The following is a 27,400-nucleotide window of genomic DNA, read 5'->3' on the forward strand; positions in this document are numbered from 1 at the left end:
GGAATACTACTCGGCCATTAAAAAGAATATATTTGAATCAGTTCTAATGAGGTGGATGAAACTGGAGCCCATTATACAGAGTGAAGTAAGCCAGAAAGATAAAGACCAATACAATATACTAACTCATATATATGGAATTTAGAAAGATGGTACCGATAACCCCGTATGCAAGACAGCAAGAGAGACACAGATGTATTGAACAGTCTTTTGAACTCTGTGGGAGAGGGCGAGGGTGGGATGGTTTGGGAGAATGGCAGTGAAACATGTATATTATCATATGTGAAACAAATCGCCAGTCCAGGTTCTATACATGATACAGGGTGCTCGGGGCTGGTGCACTGGGATGACCTTGAGGGACGGGATGGGGAGGAAGGTGGGAGGGGGGTTCAGGATGGGGAATACATGTACACCCATGGCGGAGTCAAGTCAATGTATGGCAAAACCAATACAATGTTGTAAAGTAAAATTAATTAATTAATTAATTAAAAAAATAAAATTTTAAAAAACCACTGTAAGTATACAAATCTGGGTTTCTCTAGCAAGCAATAACAATAATGTTCAAATGCCATGTCTCCTAGTTTTTATGCTGTTTGGCTCTTTAGAATCAACAGATGGTCATTTTCAATACCATTACAACATGACTAGTTAATGAGCCTGACAGAAATTTTTACTTGTCTTTTTAAAGAGAAGACATTTATAATAAAGATACTAAAAAGCCAAGGGCTTCACATTGCATGCAACATGTGCCTACAAATGAGAAACTAAATGTTAATCTGAAGTTTTCTAAATGTATAAAGAAAAAGCAATGTGCTAGCCAACACAATCACTGAACAATAAATCATCATGAAACACAGGCAAATTGCTCCTTGTAGGCTCAAAAACTACAGGTAAAAATGTAGTGCTTCTCTAATCAATGGAAAACAATACATACCAGGTAAAAGACTACTCAAATCTGGAAGAGAAATAACCACAAAAATGAGCCAGTTATATTTTAGGTATGAGTGACAAATGTATTTCTTTTTATTGCTTTCTCTAAAGTATTTCAGAAACTGAAGTGTTTTATTTTATTCCACTGTTGGCCATAGTTTGAGCCCTACACACTCCCTTCCCTTTCACCTCAAAGGGAGCGCCTTTGTATGTAGCCACGCATACATCATTAGTGTAAAGATCAGGCTGGATCTGCTCCCAAATCTTCTTCTTAGGATTCAGCTCCTTGTCAGGCTCTCCTGTTGGGAGAGGGAAGATAATACATAGCTAACATATTAACAAACTGTCATCAGAGATTTCTAGTGAATTGTCCTAGATACACTCTCTGATCTTTAGATATGATAAGAATCTCAATATTTACTTTTAACACTTACCTTATTTTTATGACATCAGCACTTTTATATTCTTGATTGGTAAAACATCTTGTCATTTCCTTACAAATGTTAAAGGTATTATTTTTTACTCTTTTAAGAAACAGTTGTACAGCTAATTTATTCCCCAAATGATTAGAATGAAAATACAAGATACTCATTTTATCACTACATATAAAAAAATAAAGATTTTGAACAGATGAGAGCATAATTTGATGTGTTGCATTTTTATACATGGCAGAAGCAGCTTATGCTGTACTATATATTTCTACAAAAGAAAGGACTAAATTGCTGCTACAGTACTTAAAGATTTCCTACAGTACTGGAAATAACTTAAGTGTTAGGGCTATCTAGCTAAATATGGTAACTACTCTAAATTTCATCTGCTTCCCATTCTACTTGGTGAGATAGAAAGAGAACCAGCTGAATGAGAAAAGAAGCTTGCAAACAATTTGGCTGATAAGGTACTGATATCTAAAACATATAAAAAACTCATACCACTCAACACCAAAAAAACACCCCATTTTTAAAGAGTAATTGGGTCCAAAAGCTAAAGAGTCTTGCACTTATACATGCTTTGAGATTAACCATCAACTCAGATTTATTAAAAAGACTCAAAACCAACCGGAATAATGATCTCAGAAAAGTCTGAATGCAAATTTCCATTTATTATGAGACTAAAACCAGTGCATTCTCAAAAAAAAAAAGGAAAAGAAAGAGGAGGGAGTGTCAATGTCTTTGTCTTCTTGCTGTAATATTGTGTTCAAGTTATTTTTGGTTGATACTTTAGGGACTAGATATTGAAATAATTGATTTAAGACTAAAAAAGGAGTGGGGAGGGGTTTTAGCCATTATTCTAAATATATTACGTGGCATCTTCTAAACTTTATGGAAGCAATGGCTTTGTAGTTAGAAAATCGTTATTCAAAGCCAATTAACAATTCAAAGGTTTGAGCCCTAAATGCAATTTCTATATCACACTTACTATAACATGAAATGTAAATCTGTAGACACTGAGCACATCAAATGAACATCAAAATGTACCAGCAGACACCTTAAGCTTTAAAATGTAAAACATATGCTGAAAAATAAAGTACAGATAAACCATGGCTCTCTCTGGGAAAAGAAAAAAAAAATACAGTAAGACTAATGATCTGTTGCATACACAGTATTAACTGTTATTTCCTTTCAGATTTACTGCTACAGAAGCAGTAACTGATGTGCATAAGCAGGATGAGAATTAACAGACCTCACGTCTCCAAGTTTATCAATTATTTGATGCTGTTCAGCTTGGTCAAGCATTTTATAAGTTATAAGAGTATAATTCAAACAACTGCATGGGCCACTTAAATGTTAGGTTTTTCCCTTTCACTTTAGAAAATTTTTTATATGTTATCTACATATCCATTTACTAAAGCACAAGGAGAAACTATGAATATGAAAGGAATTTTAGACTGCAATGATGTAGATATAAACACACACCAACAGCCAAAGAGATTGAAAGATTAAAAAATATGGTAAAGGCGACAGCCCACTCTGGGCTGTTAGCATCTCTAAGCTAAGTCACTGAGTATCTTAAAAAAAACTCCACATGACTTAACAGCAATGTTCAGATAATAACAACTGATTCAAGTGCTGAAATATTTACCTGACTTAACAATTTACATAGAAAAATAAAACTTAAAATGCACTCATCTTAAATATTTAAGTAAAAAGAAGGCAAATATTAACCTGAAAAGACAAACCGAGATTTTTTTCTTTTTCCTCAGTGTATGCTGAATCTTAAAAGAAAAAGTTCACTTCTATTTTCATTCCATTTCAATTTAGAAAAATAAAATTTCAGATGCGTGAGGTATAAACATGACATCCTAACCAAAAGCACAAGGTTTGGGGAAGTGTTTTGATTTCCCGGTAAGCAATGGTGATTGCGTCCTCCTAGAACCAAAAGGCAATACAGTCTTTTAATTTCTGTTTTTCCTCTTAAGAGGTCTTCCACTTTTATGAAAGAAATGTTTATTCTACATCTGCCAAGCATCCTTTCTTTACTGCTTCAAAAGACCTATTTGGAGAAACTTTCTCACATATTAGGAAGCTTCATCTGTCTCAGGAGCACTTTACTAGAGAGAAGAAACAATATGAAATGAACCTTCCTTTTAGATTATTTAAAAAAAAATGAATTTCAACTTAGAGATTTCCTCTAAATCCTAAAGGCTAGTAAAAGCATATGCAAGTATATTACTAGGTTGACTTTGAGAATTATACATTTTTGGCTCCCTGTCTGAACTTTTCATCTCTTCATTTTTCCATTGCATTCTGAGATAATCTACACTTAAATGATTTTGTAGCACATTAACTGGTTCTCTATCCATATCACACTCTTAGGTAGGTATCAAAATTAGTATTTCACTTAGGGTACAATCTCTCTGGTGCTTTATGCAATTTGAGTGTTTTATTCAATTTGTTTTATGCAAATTGAGGAATAATTAGACAGTTGTGCTTAATGTACCATCTTATGTCAATCTCAATAAACAAAAATATCACTAACAATGCTCATTTAGTGTAAAGTCTTACAAGTCATATATAGGAGTGATTTTAAATTTAAACATTCCAAACATAGCTTTCAGAACCATGATTCCCAAACTACAAACAGTAACTAATAAATACTTACCAGGGAAAGCATCAAAAGTAATTCTGTCCCCAGGAACAGATCCATTAGGAGGTGCCAAGATTTCTACTTTCTCTGGTGAACTTGCACACATCACCATTGCCTGAGATACTACTCCCCTCATCTTTGCAGGTTTCAGGTTACAAAGTAAAACCACCATCCGATTTTGCATCTGTGTGAAATATACATTGATGATTAAAGATATATAAAGATTTAGAATAATCTTATCTAGAATACATTAAGGTACATCTAATATGCTAAATATCAAATGTTCTATTTTTGTGGCTGTTTTATCCTTATCTGTGTCCAAAATCTTATGTTGTTAAAGAAGCCTTATATCAACATGAAAAAAAAAAAAATTCTACAAACTGACAATGCATTATAGATCAAACAGCAGAGGCAATCATATTTCACTTAAAAATAAAGAAATGACTGAGTAAAACAGATTTGGTTTTAAATTTTATTGCTAGTTCTCATGTACTAGCAATGAGACTCATAAAGTTGATCTCCCTGTTTCCTCACAAAATGAGGGAAATGATATAAAGACGCCACAATGATTAAATCACAACATATATATAAAACATTTAACTTAGCAATAGCACTAAAATAAATGCATGTTTTTTTCTCCTACATGCTTGATCACTTTCAATACTATGCAAGATTCATTTCCTAAATTAAAAAACACTGATCACTTAACAATTTAAGCTTTATGCACAGCATAACAAACAAACAGTGACAGCTATTTCTATAATTTGTTACAGAAGTAAACAGAAATTTCTTTAAACTTCAAGAGTTGAAGTCTCAACTTTTTCCTCAATGAACAAAAATAAGGGACACAGTTGTTTAAATTCTTTCAGTAGGTTTAAAACAAAATAACATACAAGAAGGGTCACTGCATGTGGGGACAAGACACATTCTAGATGAAACATGGTTTTATAAATAAATGTTATGTACAAATTTATTCCCCACATTCTAAGATTTAAAAAAATGAACCTAAGGTTCAAATGGAAAAGGCCCCCTTTTTGGTGATCTTCATGAATTCTTATTCTCTTCAGACATTAAATGACGTTAAGATGCCACATATATGGGAATGTAATAAAAAAAGTTACATCAAATATGTACAAGAAAAACAACAGGGTTAGCCAGATGCAATCTGTTAAGAATCAGATGACAGCTGTAGACTTTTACCTTAGAAAAATAAACAAATGTACAAAATTTGGTATACAGTTTTAGGGAGCTAAGTGCAGTTACATTATAGACTGCTGACTAGTACTGACTTGATGGTTAGATACAGATATGTATATAAATCACTTTGCATATGGCTGTGAATGACAGCTTTTGGAAGAGAAGAACTAGTCTGTAACTTAGGAGAACAAAAAAGTTGAAGCCCCAATGAGGAGGAGTTTTTTGAATTTAAGCTGGCTCAAGATCAATTGGTTCTTTCTCCAGGACTCCGCATGAACCTAACTTCATAAGTTGTTATGAGAGGGTCCTGGTCCTATACAAAATGAATGTTCAAAAGAAAAAGCACACACCAGTGTCGTCTACCTTTTTTCATAGATAAGAGAAATTTCTTCACTGATCTCCTTAATTCCATCTTTCTTCCCTCAACAAAGCAACCAGATGATAATATTAATATGTGAGACAGACCATATTACCCCTTAGCTCAAAAATCCTCCAGGGGCTTTCATCTCATTCAGAAAAAAAGCCAAGGTCTTTACAACTATCTGTAGGACCCTACAGCATTTGGCATCCTTATCTCTGACTTCATCTCCCATGACATTTCCCGTTATTTAGTTTGCTACAATGACACTGGCTTCCTGCTGTTCTTTGAACATCCCAGAATAACATCTGATTCAGGGCTGCCTGAAAATGCTATTCCATAAGACAGAACAATTTGTTTTCTTCATTTTCTTAGACCTTTACTTAAATACCACTTTGCTCTTCCCTGGCCACTTTTCTTCCCTAGCTTCAGTATTTTTTAGATTCTTTCCTTACTTTATTTTTTTCCTGATATCAACACACTACATATCATGGAAGTTCTGATTCTCCCATAGGGATATGAGCTTCCCATAGGGATATGAGCCTCTCGTTTATTTTATGATCATTATTGGCAGTGGGGGGCCTTTGTTGTGGCACGCAGGCTCTGAGCTGCGGCGTGTTACCTTCCGAGCACACAGGTTTAGTAGCTGCTACACACAGAGTTCTTTCTAGTTGCCCCATGGATGTGGGATCTTAGATCCTCAACCAGGGATCAAACCTACATCTGCTGCATTGGAAGGCAGATTCTTAACTACTGGACCACCAGGGAAGTCCCAGGGTTTTCTTTTTTTTAAACAAATCTATCATTCATCTATCTACCTATCTTGCTTTCTTTCTTTCCATTCATTTGCCTACAACAGTTCCTGGCACTGTGCAGATCTGCAGTAACTATCAGCATCTAGAAATAAGAATGAATTAACGTAGGGACTTGTGCAAGTTCACAAAGCCAAATAGCAACGGAGTTGGCAAAGAACCAAGAGGCAGAACTATTTTAATGTTGGAGACTATGGTCTTTGCAGTATCTCTGAAGTACCATGGAGCAGAGGAAATAGATGATGCAAATTACTATAGAAGATGTCTAGAGAGAGCAAGTTAAAAATTATTAATGTCTTTGACACTGGAAATATAGATATAGTTAAATATCTAAAAATAAAATTTCAAAACATGCTATTTTTAATGAATAAAGAAATACCATTAAAAAGTTCAAGTTCAATCTTCACGATCCCCTCTCCTCTTTCTTCTTCCAGTATGAAAATACTTGAGTTATAAAGATAAAAAGCTTGTTTTCTTAATTTTGGATTGGTGCTTTCTGAGCTTATATAATGGTGATTTTAAAATTAAAATCAGGGAATAAAATTCTGTGATGAAACAGTGATGATAAAATAACAAACTAAAAATACTTTTAAAAACTGAGAAAAAATAATACATCATTTCTTCTTTCTATGGTCATGCTTTGATCTTAATTTACAGATCTTTTGCAAGTTTTTGATAGTTCTGTGCATTTTTTGGTGGATTTATCATATTCAAATAATCAACTGAATTAATCAATATTGACTCATGTTGTGTGGTCTGATAAAAATTACAAGAAAAAACATTAAGAAAGAGGAACTGACACCAAAATACATATGTAGAAATAATTTTAGTTATATAGATTACCTGTTCAAGAGGAACATGATTCACCAGGCCACTGACTACTGTTCTTGGGGCTGTTTCTCCAACATCTACTTCTTCTACATACAAAGAATCTGCATCAGGGTGTTTTCTGGCAGTGATGATACAACCAATTCGAAGATCCAGACGGGAAACATCAACAGGCTTAGAGTCAGCACTTCCTGCTACTGGTTGCTGTTTTTTCTCCTTTTTCTCTCCTAAAAAATAGTTACAAAGGGTAAATTTCAGAAGTAAAACAAAAATACAGTATGAAAATCTCCACAGTATTGATTCTGATGAGTTTAAAAGAAAAAAAAAAAGGATTTATCTTCTATCTTCATTTGAGTAACAAAGGAAAGAATTATCCACGTCACAACATCTTGAGTCCCCTCTAAGCTATTTCTCTGTTGAACTGTCTATATGTCTAGTTAAAGACACAGAGTAGATGTTGATAATCTATGGCTCAAGGTCAAATCCAGCCTGCTGCCTGTGAAATAGTTTTACTAAAACAAAATCATGTTCATTAATTTATATATTGTCTATGCATGCTTTGGTACTCTGGCAAAGTGGAGTAATTTTAACAGAGACATTATAGTCTGTAAATAACCCTCTACAGAAAAAATTTCCCTTTCCCTGAAACAGTGGGAAAAAAATCCTTTAAGATTTACTGTGACTCTATAAGAGTGAAAAATTCTTTAGAAAAAATATCATAAGTAGCCAACTGACAGCATGAACTACAGTCAAATATAATTTCACTGATAAAATGTGTCCCTCACCACTTAAACATACCAGTACATATACAATGAATTTCTAAATTTCTTATATTCCTCTGAAGACTTATTAGGACTTTAGATTTGTCTACAGAAACTACTTGAGTGGAAGAAAATATTTTATTCCGATTATGTTTTCAAAATTCTACTTTTATTTACATGCCGATAATATAACTCTTATAAGCATAAGATCACTTTAGCCATTCAGTCAAAATGCAACTTGAATACAGTTCAAATTCCTACAGTTTACATTTATCTTCTCTGGCACAAAAAAAAAGTAAGACAAAACATAAACTTATTTACCTCCTAATCTGTAGGATATAAGCCGTTATGACTTGAAAGCATTGTTTCTTAACTACTTCTTTGTTTCATCTTTGGATAAATATTTACTGAGATCTAAAGCACTGAAAAAAGTAAGATGAGTGGCCCACACTAGCCAGGCACCAACAGTCTCTCATCAGACAGACAGATGTGGGCTTCCCTGGTGGCTCAGTGGAAAAGGATCCACCTGCCAATGCAGGAGACGTGGGTTTGACCCCCCGTGATCCAGGAAGATTCTACATGTGGTGACGCAGCTAAGCTTGTATGCCAACTATTGAGCCTGTGCTCTACGAGTGAGCCTGCGCCCTGGAGCCACAACTATTGAACCCACAAGCTGCAACTGCTGCAGTCCTGAGTGTCCCAGGGCCCGTACTCTGCAACAGACAAGCCGCTTCAGTGAGAAGCCAGTGCACAAGAACTGGACAGCAGTGCCCACTTGCCACAACTAGAGAAAAGTCTGCACTGAAGACTCAGCATGGCTGTAAATAAAATAAATAGTGTTAAAGGAAAAAAAAGATATGCATAATGAACACGTGATGAACATTACAAATAAAAAGAAATACAGAAGCACAAGGAAGAGTAATTCTGTCTGGAGTGGGAATAGATGATTTTGCATAAAAGACATTCACAATTTTCACAAAGATTGCTTATAAAAGAGGAGGTAGAGCTAGTTCAAAATAAATGATAAAAGTTTTAGTCTCATTAGCAAATATTTAAAAAAATACCACTTTCTATGTAACATATCAGCAAAGATTTTTTAAAACAGTTAGAGATCTAATGATAAAGAAATATATATTTATATATAATTACTATAAAAATCTTAATAGTTATCTTTGGGTAATAAACTATGTATTTATTTTAAAATACTACATATGGCAACCCACTCCAGTATTCTTTACTGAAGAACCCCACAGATAAGAGGAGCCTGCCAAGCTACAGTCCATGGAGTCACAGAGAGTTGGACACATGTAAGTGACTCAACAACAATAACATACATACTACTGTAACAATATGATATAGCTATATTCATGAATTTTAAAACTTCAGTCTCTAGGCATTTGAAATATCTTTTCCAGGAATCCACATTACACAGGTGAGTGTAAATATGAAATTCCATACCAAGAACTTTGTTAGTCATCATAAAGAGACTTTAGAAATGTTTCATTAACAAATGAGTGATGCTCCCAAGTGCAGTACAGAAAGATTGTATGGGTGCCAGAACCCTTGCGAGAGCAGAATTCTGGAATCCTGCAATCTTGGCAGCCAACACTGAAGAAACAGCCCTCTATCCCAGCACTGTCCCATACAGTAGTTGCTGACTCCATACAGTTTTTAACATTTAAACTTAAAATAATTTAAAATTCAGTTCTTTAGTCATACTAGACATGTTTTTAAACGCTCAGCAGCCACACATGGCTATGTCTACTGTGTCGGATAACCTAGCTATACAGAAGAGAAAGTTCTGCTGAACACAGGTATTCAAGACCTAGATCTCATTTGGTCTTGGACGCTCCCTCCTCGAAAGGAAAACTTTGTTGTCTCATTTAACCACGAGGTCGACTGATCTTGCGGCCACAATACTGCATCCTCTTTGAGGGTGGACTTTTTACCAAACTTATAAAAACAGGCTGCATGAATGTTTTATGCCTACTTAATAAAACTCATGAAAAGAAAGAATCAGTCTGACCTGCTTTCACTGTAACCACCCCACCTAGTGGTGAGGTGATGTAGGAGAGGATGCACAGCACCGAGAAGCTATTCATGCTTATCAAAAGGAACTGACGGGAGTTAGGCGCTAAAATGGCTTAGATCAGTTCACCAATCCCTCAGCCCTTTTATATTTTCCAAAAAAATTTTAAAGAGTTTAAGTACCATGAGAGGCAGGTGTAATGAATTATAAAAATGTATTTTTTGACATTTGGGAACATGAAGTCCAGAAAGGAATAAAAGAAAGTTAATAAGTAAGGAGTCAGATTTATGATTAGAAAAATAGCTTTAGCAGCCAGGTAAGGACAAACTAGAAAACATGAGGCTTTAACATTAATTCAGATGAGATCACGAGAACCTGAACTACCTGGTGTCACAACATGCTGAGGCACTCCAGTTGCGTCGGACTCTTAGTGACCCCATGGACCGTAACCCACCAGGCTCCTCTGTCCATGGTATTTGGAATACCAGAGTAGGCTGCCATTTCCTCCTCCAAGGGATCTTCCCAACCCAGGGATCAAACCTGTATCTCCTCTGTCTCCTACACTGGCAGGTGAATTCTTTACCACTGAGCTACCTGGGAAGCCTGAATTACCTGGCAGCACCTAACAAAACGCAGGCACAGAACTGGGCTCCAGATGGGTTCTGGTGGCAGGAATCACAGCCAAAGCTGATTTTCCTGTTCTTCCCTTTACCATGCTCTGCAGATAACCGCATTATTTACAGACTGAAGGCTTGTGGTGACTCTGCATCAGGTAACTTTCCTGACACCGTTCTTTCAACAGCGCTTGTCACTCTGTGTCTTAGTGTCACATTTTGGTAATCCTCAAAATATTTCAAATTTTTTCATTATTATTTTATTTGTTGTGGTGATTTATGGTCTTGAGATCTTTGATGTCAGTATTGTACATGCTTTGGGGTACCACAAACCATGCCCATATAAAAGGCTGAACTTAAAAATTGTGTGTGTTCTGACTGTTCTACCATCAGCCAACCCATCTGTCTCCTTCCCTTTCCTCGGGTCTAAATTAAGCCAATTAAGAACCCTACAATGAAGAAAGAGAATGCAAATATCTCATTTATAATTTCTATTTTGGTTATATGTTCAAATAATATTTTGAATGTATTAGATTACAAGTATTATTAAAATTAATTTCACTTTTTTGAAATTAATGAGATTGCTCAAAAATGTTAAACTATATATACACTTCATGCTATATTTCTATTGGATAGAACTCTTAGAACATTATGGTCCAATAATACCAAAAATGAGTTTAAATGTATATGTTTTTGTTGCATAAAGGTATGACTAAGACATCAATACAAGACTCTGAAGTGTAAAAGCAACAACAAAACTTTAAAAATCTTTGTCACTAAAAAAAAACAGAACCCTACAATGGCCTTTAATAAGTGATCAAGTGAAAAGAAGAGTCACATATTCTTCACATTTAAAAGCTAGGAATGATTAAGCTTAGTGAGGCATGCATGTTGAAACCCAACACAGGCCAAAAGCTGGATCTCTTGTGCCAAACAGCCAAATTGTGAATGTAAAGAAAAAAGTTGTTGAAGAAGAATAAAAGTGCTACTCCAGAGAAAACATGAATGATAAGAAAGCAAAACAGTCATGTTGATAATATGGAGAAAGATTTAATGGCCTGAAGAGAACAGGAAACCAGACATAATATTCCTTTAAGCCAAAGCCTAACCCAGAACCAAGCTTAACTCTCTTCAATTGTGTGAAGGCTGAGAGAGATGAGAAATTTGCAAAAACAAAAGGTTAAAGCTAGTAGCGCTTGGTTCATGAGATTGAAGGGGAGAAGTTGTCTTCATAACATAAAAATTCAAGGTGAAGCAGCAAGTGCTGTAAAAGCTGCAATTCAGAAGGTCCAGTTAAGATAATTAATGAAGTGGTTACATTGAACAACAGATTTTCAAGTAGATAAAAATAGTAAGCCTTCTATCGTAAGAAGACGCCACCTAGGACTTCCATAGTTAGAGGAGAAGTCAATGCCTGGCTTCAAAGGACAGGCTGGCTTTCTTCTTAGGGGCTAATGTAGCTGGTGACCTTAAGCTGAAGCCAAGGCTCATTTACCATTCTGAAAATCCTCTGGCCCTTACAAATGACACTAAATCTATTCTGCTTGTGCTCTATAAATCGAACAACAAAGCCTGGATAACAGTACATCTATTTACGACATTGTTTACAAAATATTTTAAGCCCACTGTTGAGAGACTTTCACCTCACAAGAATGATTTCTTTCAAAATGTTACTGCTCACTGGCAATCCACCTGGTCACCCAAGAGCTCTAATAAAGATGTGTAGTGAGATTAAGCTTGTTTTCATGTCTGTTAATACAACATCTATTCTACAGCCCATGGATCAAGAAATAAACTTGACTTTCAAGTCTTATTCTTAAGAAATACACTTTTTAAAGCTATAGCTGCCACATATAGTAATTCCTCTGACAGAATGATGCAAAGTAAATTGAAAACCTTCTGGAGATTATTCACCATTCCAGTTGCCATTAAGAATTCATGGAAAGAGGCCAAATATCAACATTAACAGGAGTTGGGAATAAGTCGATTCCCACTCTCACGTATAACTTTGAGGAGTTGTAGATTTCAGTGGAGGAAGAAACTGCAGATTGAGCAAGAGATCCAAAATTACAAGTGGAGCCTAAAGATGTGACTAAATTGCTGCAATCTCATGATAAAATATTAGTGAATAAGGAATTGCTTCTAATGAATGAGCAAAGAAAGTCGTTTCTTGACATGGAATCAACTCCTAGTGAAGAGGCTGTGAAGATAGTTGAAATGTAATTAACGATTTAGGACATTACATAAATTTGGCTGATAAAGCAGTTGGCAGGGTTTGAGAAGACTGACTCCAATTTGGGAAGAAGTTCTATTGTGGATAAAATGCTATCAAACAGAATTCTGTGCTACAGATAAACAGTTTGTGAGGAAGATTCAACTAATACAGCAAACTTCATTGTTGTCTTATTTTAAAAAACTGCCATAGCCAGCCAACCAATAGCAACCATAAGCTTAATCAGTCAGCAGCCATCAACACTGAAAAAAGACTCTCCCCCATCAAAAAGATTATGACTTGCTAAAGGTTCAGGTGATGGTCAGCATGTTTTAGCAATAAAGGTATTAATTAAGGTATGTACATTTTTTTTAAGGTATACTGCTATCGACCACTTAATAGACCACATTATAGTATAAGCATAAATTTCATATGGAAACCAAAAAATTCTTGTAACTTGCTTTCTTGTACTATCTCCTTTATTTTGATGGTCTGGAAATGAACCTGCAATATCCCTAAGATATGACTATACAGGTTTTGGTAGTCAATTACGTACGAAAATTGAGGGACAGTGTTAAGGTTGACTGCAAGATTTCTACTCGTTGTCTAAGTGGACAGTGATATACTTTCTACTTCAGTTCTTACAGATTCCTAAAATGTTAACACCCCAATGCTAGTTCAGACACTCCACTTTGACTGGAATATTGCTTTCCTATCTTCATGACTACTTCTAAGCCAACTTTCTACCTGTGATTTCTCTGAAACTGTTCTCTACAAATACATTCAAATTCACTCATACCAAACTACATATGGTTCTCTACTTTCCGGTTTTAGTTATGCTAGTCCCTCTACCTCAAGGCACTCTTACCCTGCCAACCTGGTCAACTTTTACACACCCCTGAGGGCCCACCTTTAAAGTTCCATTATCCTACTGTTCTTAAACTTTATTCTAATTCATAAAAGTTTGAACTTTCTTCCTGACACCATTATAAATAATGCTGACATTTGGTAAACTAATCAAGTGCCAAATAAATTTAACTATTAAAAAATACCTTTCTTTTCAGTTTTCTCTTTCATCTTCTTTTCTTCTCCTCCTCCTCCTTTTACTTGCTCTTTAGCACCAGAAGATACGGTTATTGGTATAGACTGTATCTCATTTTCAGAAACCGTAGAATCAGTTTTTAGTGGAGTACCAGATGGAAATGGTATTTGTTTTACTGACAAAGAAAATGAAATAATGTCATTTATGTTAAACAAACAAACAGAAAACTATGAAACTGTGAATCATAAACTATTTTGAAACAAATACAGTTGATATATAATATTATATGTTACAGGTGTTCAATATAGTGATTAACAATTTTAAACATTATACTATATTTATAGTTATTATAAAATATTGCCTATATTCCCCATGATGTATAATATATCCTTGTAGCTTATCTGATACACAATTATTTGTACCTCTTAATCCCCAAATCCAATATTGCCCCCGCTTTACCTCTCTCTGGTGGTAACCACTCTTTTGTTCCCTATATCTATGAGTCAACTTTTTAAAATTGTATTCACTAGTTTGTTGTAATTTTTAGATTCCATCTATAAGTATTTGACTTTTTCTGTCCAACTTATCTCACTTGGCATAATACCCTGAGTCCACCCTTGTTGCTGCAAATGGCAAAATTTCATGCTTTTTTACCGCTGGAAAATTGGGGTGGATGTAATCCTTTCTAATTAGAGTTTGGTTTTTTGGATATGTATAACTGGGAGTGAACTGCTAGGTCATATGGTAGAATATGAACTCTTCTTAAAAAAGAAAATTCAGCATATATGATTATCAAATCTCTACTATCTAAGACTGTTAAAAGGCTGCCAGGAAATTAAGTATCTTTTAACCATAAAGAATAAATGCATTATTCTCCTTCATTCACTAATGACTAAACTGAGAAAATTACAGATAACAAACATATAAACTAGTATTTATTATGAACTTACTGTGTCCCAAACACTTTTCAAAATGCTTTACCTGAATTAACTCTTACAATTCTTATAAATACCCTAAGCAGTATCCACGTTTATAGATGACCAAACCTGAGCCAGAAGGTTGACCAGAGAGATTAGAAGTGCAGCTTTCAATTACATCACAGAGATTAAAAGTGCATCTTTCTAAACTCCAATTTGACACTTTTTGCATGATCTTAGGCAAGATCACTTATTTGCCTTTTTTAAGTTGCTATTTTCTCTTCGGTATAAGATGATAAATGCATGCCGCCTTTCTCATGAGTAACCAAGCATAAAATCTAACTTAATAAACAATACATAAAGTTAAGAAGCTGGTTCATCACATACATAGTGAACTAGGGATATAAGATTTTATACCCAGGCTGTCTGTTTCCAGAGACTACACCTCTCATGGTTTGGCAAGATGGCATGTTTTTCACTCAGGTTTTGTCTTAACCTGAGGACAATCAGTTGGAAAGATGTTTTAGTAATAGTCATTTTTATATCAGAATTAATAGACAGCAGCATTACTTGTTCCTAATTTTATTTCAAAAAATGTTTTAAAGAACACTGCTCCAGCAATGTGAAAAACATATTCACTGCCTAGTAAACATGGGAGAATATAATCTTGTGAGGGATTATGACATGGCTTATTTTCCAGCCAATATTCAAACCACTTTTCTGAGGTATTTGTAAAGTTCCTTGGAAGTTACTGCATCGTTTAGTAGTGAGAAGCTCCATCTATTCCTATTTTACTAATGCTGTTTTATAATAACATGACTTTATCTAGACACTTTTAAAACAATTTAATAAAAACTTTCATTTCATTTACAACATATCAGGTGAAATAATAATTATCTGCTGATTTGGATAACTTAAAAAAGATTATTCGATTTCAGGCAAATTACATCTCTAAGCTTCAATGTATAAGCAATATCTGTGTACAAAAGATTTTAAGGATAAAATACATAACGTACATGAACCACTTGGTAGTGCCTGGCATACAGCAAAACTTAATAAATGTTAACTAAATACTATCATGGCTTATTTTCAACAACTATTCAATAGGGAACAGTGATGATTGAGTTTAATAGGGAATCAGTGATGATCACAGTAGAGATTAAAAGTGAAGTTCTCTAAACTCCAATTTTGGCACTTTCTGCATTACCATAGGCAAGATCATATATCTGCCTTTTCTAAGTCTGTATTTTCTCTTCAATGAAAGAAGATAAATGCATGAGAAGGGCAGCTGTGAGGATGAGACGAGTAATCAGAGTAAAACCCAATTTAATAAAGAATGTAATAATTATTGTTATGAATCAACCTATCATTTCTATAATTAATCACCTCCATTTTGAATCTCTGCCTTAATTAGCTCTTGTTTCAATCCTTCAATTTCCTTCTTCAATTTGGCATTTTCAACTCGAAGTTTCTTCTCTTCTCTCAAAGTTGCCTGCAAAACTGGGATCAAGAACCACCAGTTAAGATATAGCTGTGTTTTTTAAAAGGTTTCTTATGAATACTACTTAATAAAAGCATAGCCAGTATAAACAAAGCTAGAACCATGTTTCACCAGTTCCTTTGTATCAGTTTAATATTTATTAAAACAACATGATATTTAAAAGAGAAAGGGAGAAAATCTGTGAAGTAAAAACAACAGAAGAGGTTTTACCAATCATTTTCCTAGCTTTTATAAAAATGCTATGACAATGTTAGAACCTCATTCAGTGTTAGTAACAGTTTAACTGAATGACAAATATCAGATATATTAAACTTTTTTCACCAAAAGTCTAAGATCTAATAATGATACCAAACAACAAAAAATTGTTCTCATTTCTTCCTTTTTAATCAATATCTTGTGAAAGGAAATGAAAACTCTTTAATTCCTAATGTCTCAAAAGTAGAGCTGGTGAAACATTAAATGAAATGATTTGCCCAACATAGTGTGTTAAAGGTGAGCAATAGGGTATACAAAATATAAAAGACAAGGATTCTCAGTGGGGTTGGTACTGCTCTCTAGGTGGGACTTTGAAAATCTGTAAGGGAATTTTTGGCTGTCACGAATAATGGGAGCCAGTACTGGCATTTGGAGGGCAGAGGTCAGGAATTTTAGATATTCTGCAATAGGCTAAATACTCCTGTGAAATGAAGAACTGTCTCACATCCTGCAGGATTTTGCAGTGACACTATACAGATGCACAGGTGAAACCCTGTTTATTATCTGAGCCTAATTTCTAGCTATTTTTTACATTTAAACATTTTTAAACATTTTCATTACACTCTGAGTTTCTAGGAATCAAGAATCATGCAAATCAAGAGTGGACTGTACTTTGTTTTGTTCAAGAATTCTACTAAAGAAACATCACTCATCATTTTGAGTAAGTCAGAAACAAGACTCAAAGCTGATTTTGGTATCTGAATTGCCAATACAAAGGCACACTATTATATTAACCTGTACTATGCCTGCTGCATTTCTGCTGATTCCCTGTATGCGAATCCCACAGCATGTGATTTTCTTGTGTCAAGCAGTATAGTCCTGCCCATGTATTTACTTACATATAATGTTTATTACGACTACTCTCCATAAATTACTTCCTTTTTAATTCTCTTCTATATTACATACATCTCTATAACCTCTTCATCTTTCTAATGGAAAGAAATATTAAGAATTTTAAAAAATAGTAAGAAAAATCCTTTCTAAATTTTAAGAAAAACAGTAAGAAAAAGTATTTATAAAATATTATAAAAATAAATAAAATAGTATTTAAAAAGAATAAAAATTTGATAAAGGGAAAAATTTTTAGATAGTGTATGTAGGATTCTGTAAGTCATTCAGTTTTATGTAGCAGAGAAAAGCATTTATTTAAATAAGTGATGGTAAAAGATTTTGGAATTTTCATAGCATTACCACTGGCTATTGAGAAATAAAATATACAAAAAACAACCTAAATTCTGGAAGCAGAAATTTAGATTTGATATTTTTTTGAATACATCATAGCAATTTCGAGGTAAAACATAAGCACTGGAGAAACTATAAAAGTCATTTCAGAAAATACCCGACAAAAGAACAATGTGCAAGTAAAGATTTTCTTTTACATGAAGTTAAAGGAGATATTTGAGTTTCTATTTGATTTTACCCAGCTTTCTTCATTTTTAGTGTCTAGCTCTATACCAACTTATTTTAAATATTAATTTTTCTTTATTAGTCTTGAATTAATACCTTGTTTTCTCTAAATAATATTACGTGTTCACCATACACCAATTCTAACTTATCTTAATCCCAGAATATTTGTTCACTCACAATTGCAATATTAAAAGAATACAGAAGTCATCATCAAGACTGTGAAGTAATACTGTATCTGGTAAACATATTTTTTTTGCTGTCACTATATGAATTCATTTTAAGTATCTTCCTAGAAAACTTAAATTTTCAAATTTTCTTACTTGCTTTCTCCTTAAGAAGAGCAACTTGTTGCTTAAGATATTCAATAATTTGATCTGCTTCTGCACCCTTCTGCTCCAATCTCTTCAGAACAGCATCACTGGTTGCCATTTTTGCCAAGAAACGGCAGAAACTCCTAAATGAAAAAATGAAAGTGATACATTATACTGCAGAATGAGTAAGTTTATTGTACAGGACACCATGAACAAGCAGTCTGAAAGGAAAAACATTTTCTACTGCAATAGAACCATATATTAGAAAAACAAATCAATTAAGAGGCAGAAATGTTAACATTAATTCCTCACTCTGATTGGAAAAGAAAGTCAATTTTTCCCCAAAAGCAGAAAATATGATATTTAATCATATTTCAGGTTGGAAAGTTTTAAAGCTTATGTCACTTTAAGACAGGAACACTAAGAGACAGACTAATAACAACCTTAACTAAGAGATAACTGAATACTATACCTGAGTTCCAAAGTAAAGACAATTACTGAATTTCTTCTTTATATGTTTCTTTTTTATATTTCTTATATTTTTATATTTCTTCTTTATATGTTTCTTTCATATATATATATATATATCTTTCATTGGATATTTCTACTGTCTATTCAATTATGTACAAACTTACATGTAAGGAAGAACATGTAAACTAGGAAAGACAATATTAAAGGAAAAAGATCAATAATTAGGAAAATATCAATATTAATCATATACACACTGAGATATAATGTCAGTGTATATTATATATATATATATACAGAGAGAGAGAATTCTATATACATAGACACTGATATTATATATAGAATTCTATATATTATAAAATTCTGATAGAATACATTTTAATATAATATCTATTATATACACATACACTGACATGACATATATAGAATGCTGTATATTATATAATTTGATTTTCTTGTGTAGAATAGAATTTTAATTTTATAATAATTCATAGAAATTAGAAGACATCCTATCAGTATGCAGATAATGCATATATAAGCAAAATTCTGAGATTAATTCATCATGTTCAAAAGTTCAAACCTTTGAAGCCAAATTCATAAAATTTATACTGCCAAATATTAAGACAGTCACAATGACAAAAGTTAATCATTAACAATATTAAGAATTGCTTTTTACCTAATTTAACATCAGTTTACAGTTCAAAGAATGACACAAACATTGTTGAAATAGTTCTAATTTTAAATAAATGATACACATCCAGTGGTGACATTTTTTTATTAAAAAACTGTCTAATAGTGGACAAATAATATAAGATTGTTTTAAATTTCAAATTATTAGGCAAAGAATACTGAGATTTTTTTTTATAAAAAGAAAACCAACCCTCAAAATCTTTATGCTGATGGTGACAATGTATGATATAGAAGCAGTTTTAAAAACCCTATAAAAATAAAGTTGCTGGTAATAAAGAAAATATAAATGGGGCAAAGGTGGTTAATCTGGAAAAGCTACAGTAAACTGCTCCATGGGCTATTACTTAATAGCTTAGAAAAATAGAGGGAAAAAAATGTACAAGAGTGAAAATGAAGATATAACTTCTTAAATTCTGCCAATTTTCTTTAACCAAAAGTGAATACGCAATAACCCTGTTATTGTTCCTCAAATGTCTGCAAAGCCAGAATTTTAAGAGAAAAATACACGGACACATGATGAAATTTTAAAGTTAAAAAGTTATTTTTTTTGAACTTTTAGGATCCCAGTTACAGCATTCTTTTAGTTTGACATCTATTTCAGTTTAACATAAGTAATAACCAAATATTACATATTTCAATAGGTGAAAACAGCTATCGCTAACGAAACAATGATTTGATTTGGCGTAAGTTATTTGATGTAAGTTGTAACTTTTGCTTTCACACCAATGAAAAATTTGATGAGTGATACTAAGATAAATGTGAAATTAGTGATACACATTAGAAAAAACCCTAGTAAACTTACCTTAACAGATATGAAATAAATAGATTTAAGTGTAAAACAGGTCTCATAAATTGAACAGTAGGTCCACAAAGTCATCTCATAAATACATCAAGTTGCTTAGAAAACCAAATATGAAACATGTGCCCTAACTTACAAAACACAGCTTCAAAACTTAGACTAAAAATAATTCACAAAATACAGGTAATAAATCCTAGTGTACAAGCAAAAATGATCTATAATTTTACTGAAATAAATCTATGAACTACCTGGAAAACATAGTTATAATAATGAGTTAAGTAAAATATAACTTTTGTGATACATAATGAAGCACAGGCTAAGTTTAGGAAAAGAAAATGCCATGTTTCAAAACACAGAAACACAAATAAGTTAAACATATAAACAGATGTACACATAAGAGGAAACAATGAGATAAAGGGAGATGATAAATAATCCTCAAAACCTTTGTTATCTAATGGTGAGAGGTTAGGATATATAAAGTGAAAAGACGAGCCATTCCAGGGAAACCAATATATTATTATCACAAACTGAAAACAGGAAAAAAATTACAGCTAGTTAAGACAAGTAGATAATTCATTTGGTAGAAAATGTTTTAACATCAGTTTTAAACATATCTATAAGCAAACTTTATTTTATAAGTAAACTTTAAACATTTTTATAAGAAAGTTTTTTCTCAATAAAATGTATGTATCTCTCACTCAAATACAAACAGATAAAACACGATCCAACTTTTCTTATAAATACTGCAGGACACTAATATACTATCCATATAAAGATAACATATATATATTAATTTAGTTAATATATTATAAACAGAAGTATAATTTATATACTTAGCCATAAGTGTAAAAATACTTGCTTAGACTAAGGTCTAGTTTTAAATTGGTAAAAAGCAAAACTTGGAAACATAAACTACCTTAAACATTCAATAAAAATGAATTCTCTAACTACTAAGTGGATAAACAAAACAGGAGAAATAAGAAAGAAAAAAGAAAACAGTAACAGACAGAAATGTTACTGGAAAACACTTATGTGAGCCATGAAATCGTAAAATACTTAGAATACAGAAGGATCCTATTCAACCATTCATACATAAAATAATCGTGGATGAAGCCATCTCGGTTTTCTACAGGTACTGGTCAAAGAAGCGACTGGCTACCCACTCCAGGATTCATGCCTGGAGAATGGACAGAGGAGTCTGGCGGGCTACAGCTCGTGGGGTTGCAAAGAGTCAAACACCACTGAGCAACGAACACTTCCACTTTCCACTTTCATGTTCAGGGCAACAGTGCTAGCTTAACAACATCACTGCTTTAAGTTCAGACAAATGTTTTATCATTCAACCTGGTGCTCATCTCACTGCTGTGTGACGACTGCTCCACAGTGTTCTATTTTACACTTAGTATTCATTGGATTTCAAAATTTGAGGCCTGCTTACTCTCCTCAGAGTTTTCAATATGCTAATACACATAGGATTTCTCACAGATGATAAAGTTAATAATAGGTAACTTCTGCAGAGCATTTATTGTGGGCTGGCTAAATGCTTTACACAGATCAGCCACAAATACAGTAATTATCTCCATTATATATAGAAGAAAAATAGACTTAAAATTAATTTGCCTCAGGTCATGTGGCTAGTTAGTAAATGAGGATTAAAACTTAGGTCTGTCTGATTCTGGAATTAGCTCTTTTAATGCCCAAGCTATAATTTCAATAAAGGATATGATTATGAAGCACTTCCCAAAGTATTTAGCCACGGAATACTAACCAACAACAAGCTATTAAAATTTACTTGAACAAGTATTTTCTACAACAGTTTGGGAGTGCTGACTTACTCTGCACCAAAATTTAAAAAAAAGAAAAGATTATGTGATTAAAATAGATATACTACTTAACTGCATGCACAGTAATTACAAATCTAAAACATTTACAGAGAAGAAAACAGTATACCCAGTATGTTAACTGTATTTGGATAGTAAGAGTCAAAGCTTTTTTCCCTTTTTCCTCTACTAAATTTTAAAAAATAAATTTTTATGATAAAAAGCTTTGAAAAGTATTAGCTAAGTTACTCTGCCCTTTCACATTATTTTTTTCAACATAACCACCATATTTCATCAAACCTAAAATGCTGCTGTAAGATGTCACTAATCATAAAATCAGGTGAAGCTGGTTTTATGAAATACATGAACTTAGATTGTATCTTAATCATTAAAACACATACAAAAAAGATTATTTCTGAGATTCCTTTTTTAAGCTTTTTTTTTAAACTGGACCAATTAAAAAAAAATTTTTTTATTGAATTTGTTACAATACTGCCTGTGTTTTATGGTTTTTTTTTTTTTTTTTTTTTTTTTGCCACAAGGCATTTGGGATCATAGCTCTCTGACTAGGGATCAAACTCACACTCTCTGCATTGGAAGGCGAGGCCTTAACCACTGAACCGTGAAGGAAGTCCCTGAGAGTCCTATTATTTCTAAACGGCTTCCCTTTACTTCAGCAACCTCTTCAGTAGTCTTCCCCACTCTGATTTTACATTGCCAGTATTTTAAAAATTAACAAATCTTCTACCCCAATCTCTCAATGTTAGGAACCAAACAATCAAACAATTGCTTTGAAATGGAAGTTTTAACTGCAGATTTTCATTTTTACTTTATAGTATAAAGAATTCCACAAAAATTTGGAAGTGATTCTCTATTTCTCAAAATATCTGATTTGGCTGTTTCAGAATTGCAATTAGCTAAAAATTTATATTCTCCTTAGACACTCTAAGTATTGTATCTCATTAAATATAAGATGCCGTCAATTGTAAAATGGCTCCAGTAATTAAGGAAAAAACCATAGCTGATTTAACTGATCTAATGCTCTCTTACATTTAGTCACATCCTGTATTATGTACTGAAATATCTGCTTTGAATTTACTGCTTTTGGCTTTCAAGTATGTGATCAGGGAATGAATTCAAATTTCAGCTCTGCCACACATTCACTAGCTGTGACTTTATTACTGAAGTATAGCTGATTTACAATGTTGTATTAGTTAAAGGTGCACAGCAAAGTAATTCAGATACACACACACACACACACACACACACACTCACACGTTCTTTTCTAGATTTTTTTCCCATATAGGTTGTTACAAAATACTAAGCATAGTTCCCTGCTATACAGTAGGCCCATGTTACTTAACCCATTCTATATAAAGTAGTGAAAGTTACTCCCAAATTCCTAATTTACAGCCCCCTGCTCCATCTTCCCCTTTTGGTAACTGTAAGTTTGCTTTCTACATCTATGAGTCTGTTTCTGTTTGGCAAATAAGTTCATTTTTAGATTCTACATATAAGTGATATCGTATGATATTTGTCATTCTCTCTCTGACTTAACTTCACTTAGTATGATAATCTCTAGGTTCATCCATGGGGCTGCACATGGCATTATTTCATTCTTTTTTATGGCTGAGTAGTATTTCATTGTGCATATGTGTGTGTGTGTGTGTGCACACGTGTGTTTCTATACACACCATATCTTCTTTATCCATTCATCTCTTTGATGGACATTTAAGTTGCTTCCACTTCTTGGAATAAATAATGCTTAGGTAAACACTGGGGTGCATGTATCTTTCCGAATTACAGTTTTCTTCAGCTATCTTCCCAGGACTGGGATTGCAGGATCATATGGTAGGTTTAATTTTAGTTTTTTAAAGAATCTCCATGCTGTTATTCACAGTGGCTGCACCAATTTACATTCCCACCAACAGTGCAGGAGGGTTTCCTTTCCTCCACACCCTCTACAGCAATGAAAATTTGTAGATTTTTTTTGATGATGGCCATTCTGACTGATGTAAGGTGATAACTCACTATAGTTTTGATTTGCATTTCTCTAATAGTGACGTTGAGCATTTTTCATGTGCCTTTTGGCCACCTGTATGTCTGCTTTGGAGAAATGTCTATTAGATATTCTGCCCAATTTTTTATTGGGTTGCAAGGTGAGCGCCACAATAATCCAGTTAACATTCTTTATCATACATAGTTACAATTTTTTTTCTTATGATGAGTACCATCAAGATTCAGTCTCCTATTTTCTAATATGCAAAACTATTATTAACCATAGACACTACGGTGTACATTACATCCCTGTGACAATCATTTTACAAGTGGAAATTTGGATTTATTCTTGATTATTTTTCTTTACTCACCAGAGCCTTCTTCCCCTTTATGAATGAGGACACAGGGAATGCTGTAGCCCATAAGGGATGGCTATGAGAGTATGGCTAAGAGAAGACAGTCCATGTATTTCAAACACTATGGCCATTAACACAGAAAAGCTTTTTGTCCAGTGATATGTACATAAAATTTTAAAAGGGATATGTCTTGGTTTCCCAAGACCCTCTACCAAACAAGGTCATCTTTATCTGGTCAGATTTTTCCCTATAGGATTTAACCAAACCTTTACCTTATAGGTGCACTCACCACTATTTTTTTTTCCATTTCTAATCCAAGAACACAGTTAATAATAGTAGCCACTATTTTAATGGGCCTGGCATATTACATACACTGTCACTTAATCTTTACAACCTTGTGACACAACAGTTCCAGTTTAGATAAACTCAGAGAAATTATGTGACTTGTCTAAAACCATTCAAATATCAAACAGTAAAGCCATGATTTTAACTTATGTTTGATACTCCTAACCTCACACTAGGAGTCATTTTAAAGTGTTCCCCAAACAAAATTAAAAAAGATTAACTCATCATCCATTAAAATTCTTGCATAACTAAATTATGAGGACTGAACATCTCACTGGCCATTTCTAACCACCCTTAGTTAAGCCACTGCCATAACTCCCCAGAATTCGTGCACAGGTCTCCTACCTGGTCTTTCACCCTATTCTCTCACCCTATTCTCTCCAGTCTATTCTGTACAGCAGCCAGAGAGGTCCTTTCAAAAAGGCAGTCAGGATATCACCCTTCACTGCCCAAAACCCTTCAATGACCTAGATGCCCTCCGAGATCCTTCATGACCTGTTCCTGCTCTCTGATTCTTTCTCTAGCTTTAACTTCTTCACTCAACTCTGACCTACAGGCTTCCTTGCTGTTCAGGCGAGTTTCTGCCTGATGGCTTTTGCAGTGTTTGATCCCTCACCCTGACTCCACTACCGCAAAATACGGTTGGTGTTCAGTCACTAAATCCCATCTGACTCTTTGTGACCCTATGGACTCTAGCCCGTCAGGCTTCTCTGTCCATGGGGATTTTCAGGCAAGAATACCGGAATAATGTGCCATTTCCTTTTCCAAGTGAGCTTTCTGGACCAGGGATTGAATCTGTATATCCTGCATTAGCAGATGGATTCTCTACAACTGAACCACTAGAGAAGCCCCCCGCCCCCAACTAGTCTTACAATTAACTCTCTTGTTTCTGTCACCTCTACTTGAGAGTGACCTTTTCTGTGAGACCTTCAATAGCCACACTAAAATTTCAAGCCATATCCCCCTTCCCTGCTTTACAACTTTTCAGCACTCATTACCACCTAAGACACGGTCATGTTTTAAACTCTGTTTAATATATGTCTTCCTCAATTAAACATGAACTACGGGAGAAAGGAATTTTTATCTGTTTTACTCAGTCTTTTTACCAACGCCTAAAACGGTGCCTGGAACACGGTGGACCTGTGCAAAGAGCGAATTCCTATCACTACACCCAGTGATCTCTCTCACACACAAAAGTAAACATGTTTGCGCATATACTTTTTCCACTAACATCCTTTCCCTCGGCCCCGCGTGCCGTTTTTCAAACTTGGCTCCTTCAAGAGGTCCCAAGCTCGTCCATGTTTCCTCAGGCCTAGATCAGCGCTGCTGTGCTGGGGCCTTCCCACCAGTACCCGCAGGCCAGGTCCTATCTCCCGAAGGCCAGTAAGGGAACGAGGACTCCTACGATCGTAATCCGCCCTCCCCGGGACCCGCTGCAGCCAACACTCACATGTATTGGTGGACTGATGCACCTCAGCAGCCTCGGCCGGGAGCAGGTAAGCAGCGCCTCCGCCTCACGGAGGCAGTGAGAAAGGACCCAATAAGGTGTCCTCGTTAAACGCCCGAGCGGTCTACAGAGTCCACTCCAAATTCTCTGTCCCCCGCTTTCCTGTGCGCAGCCACACCACATTCCCTGTCGTCCACTCCCTCAGTAAATAACGCCAATCATCCTGCACCTCTTCCTCGGTCTCTACCTTTTCTCGCCAGGTTGGGCAAGAGGCAAGATGCCAGTCGCCGGGGTCTTTCTTAGAATTCCGTCGCAGAATCTGTGATGTCAGAGGAAAGGGCCGAGCTGCGGGAAGCTGGGAGAGCGGGGAGCTGTCAGCGGAGAGCGCCGGGCTCGTTCTCCTTGGCCGGATTCCGAGCTGGCAAGCCCCGCTGACTTCGCTCGCGGGCAGAGGGCAGTCTTGGAGCTCGCGGAGCTCCAGGAGCAGCCTCTTTTGTAGAAGTACCTGCAATGCGCGGCCTGGTGCCCTAAGCAATAGCGGCAACGCCAGCCACAACGACAGCTCTGGGGCCCTCTGTAGCAGCTCCATTCCCTTATCTTTGTGTCAGCCTGCGGCCCCAGACCCAGAGGCAGGTATTTGGGTTTCCCAGTTTTTTATGGGTGGGTGTGACGGGAGGTAGAGGAAGGTCAGGTGCAGCGAGTGGCCCCGCACTTCCCGCTGTGATTGAAAGAGGTCACCGGTGCTGCTTTTGGTTACTGATCACAGTTTCCAATCCCCACCCACAGCCCTCCTTCTCCCTACTCACCTGGGTCCATTGAGAACTGTAGGCAGCTTTTTAAAAGGAACTGCTGCCTGACCTTTCCAAAGGAAGGTTGAAAGAGGAGCTGAGAGAAGGTGGATTCGGCTCTCCACTAGTCAACGTAGATTCGAACTCTTGCTTTGGAGTTTGTTTCTTGTTTTCAAAGGCTTAGTCAGTTATCGACATGTGACATTCATTTGTGAAGTGGAAGAATGTAAAAGAATTGTTATTGGTTGCTTTTCAAGGACTCTTGTCCCTGTTTTTGTTTGGGCTAGAAAGACAACTGTTTGCAGAAAAGTATATAAAGTAAATGGACTAGTGTTATTAATCCATTAAAAATGTGTAAACATTTATAATGAAATAAGCATCTTTTGCCCAGTTTTTGACCTTTTTTGCCTATGATACATTTCCGCTTCAGATTC

General features: G+C 34.9%; 2 protein-coding genes across 5 annotated transcripts in view; one reads left to right on the top strand and one right to left on the bottom strand.

Annotated features, from left to right (window-relative positions):
* Positions 1 to 984: 984 nt before the first annotated feature.
* AIMP1 (aminoacyl tRNA synthetase complex interacting multifunctional protein 1) lies at positions 985 to 27,003 on the bottom strand. Of its 2 annotated transcripts, none has more exons than XM_065907574.1 (7): positions 26,985 to 27,003; positions 18,265 to 18,398; positions 16,168 to 16,281; positions 13,875 to 14,039; positions 7,222 to 7,433; positions 4,027 to 4,195; positions 985 to 1,226 (listed from the first exon to the last, which is right to left on the bottom strand). In XM_065907574.1, exons 2-7 carry the CDS (start codon positions 18,371 to 18,373, stop codon positions 1,060 to 1,062), a joined length of 936 nt encoding a protein of 311 aa, XP_065763646.1. In that variant the 5' UTR covers positions 18,374 to 18,398; positions 26,985 to 27,003; the 3' UTR covers positions 985 to 1,059. The 2 variants fall into 2 exon arrangements, with proteins under 2 accessions (XP_065763646.1, XP_065763645.1); XM_065907573.1 differs by lacking the exon at positions 26,985 to 27,003 and adding an exon at positions 26,182 to 26,319.
* The window catches only part of TBCK (TBC1 domain containing kinase), a 187,804-nt gene continuing 186,938 nt past the window's right edge, over positions 26,535 to 27,400 (top strand). For all 3 annotated transcript variants that reach the window (XM_065907571.1, XM_065907572.1, XM_065907570.1), the window contains exon 1: positions 26,535 to 26,811. The gene's annotated coding sequence lies outside the window, so the exon portion shown is untranslated. The remainder of the gene's footprint in view (positions 26,812 to 27,400) is intronic.

The sequence above is a fragment of the Muntiacus reevesi genome, chromosome 16, assembly GCF_963930625.1.
Source record: "Muntiacus reevesi chromosome 16, mMunRee1.1, whole genome shotgun sequence".
Lineage (NCBI taxonomy): Eukaryota > Metazoa > Chordata > Mammalia > Artiodactyla > Cervidae > Muntiacus > Muntiacus reevesi.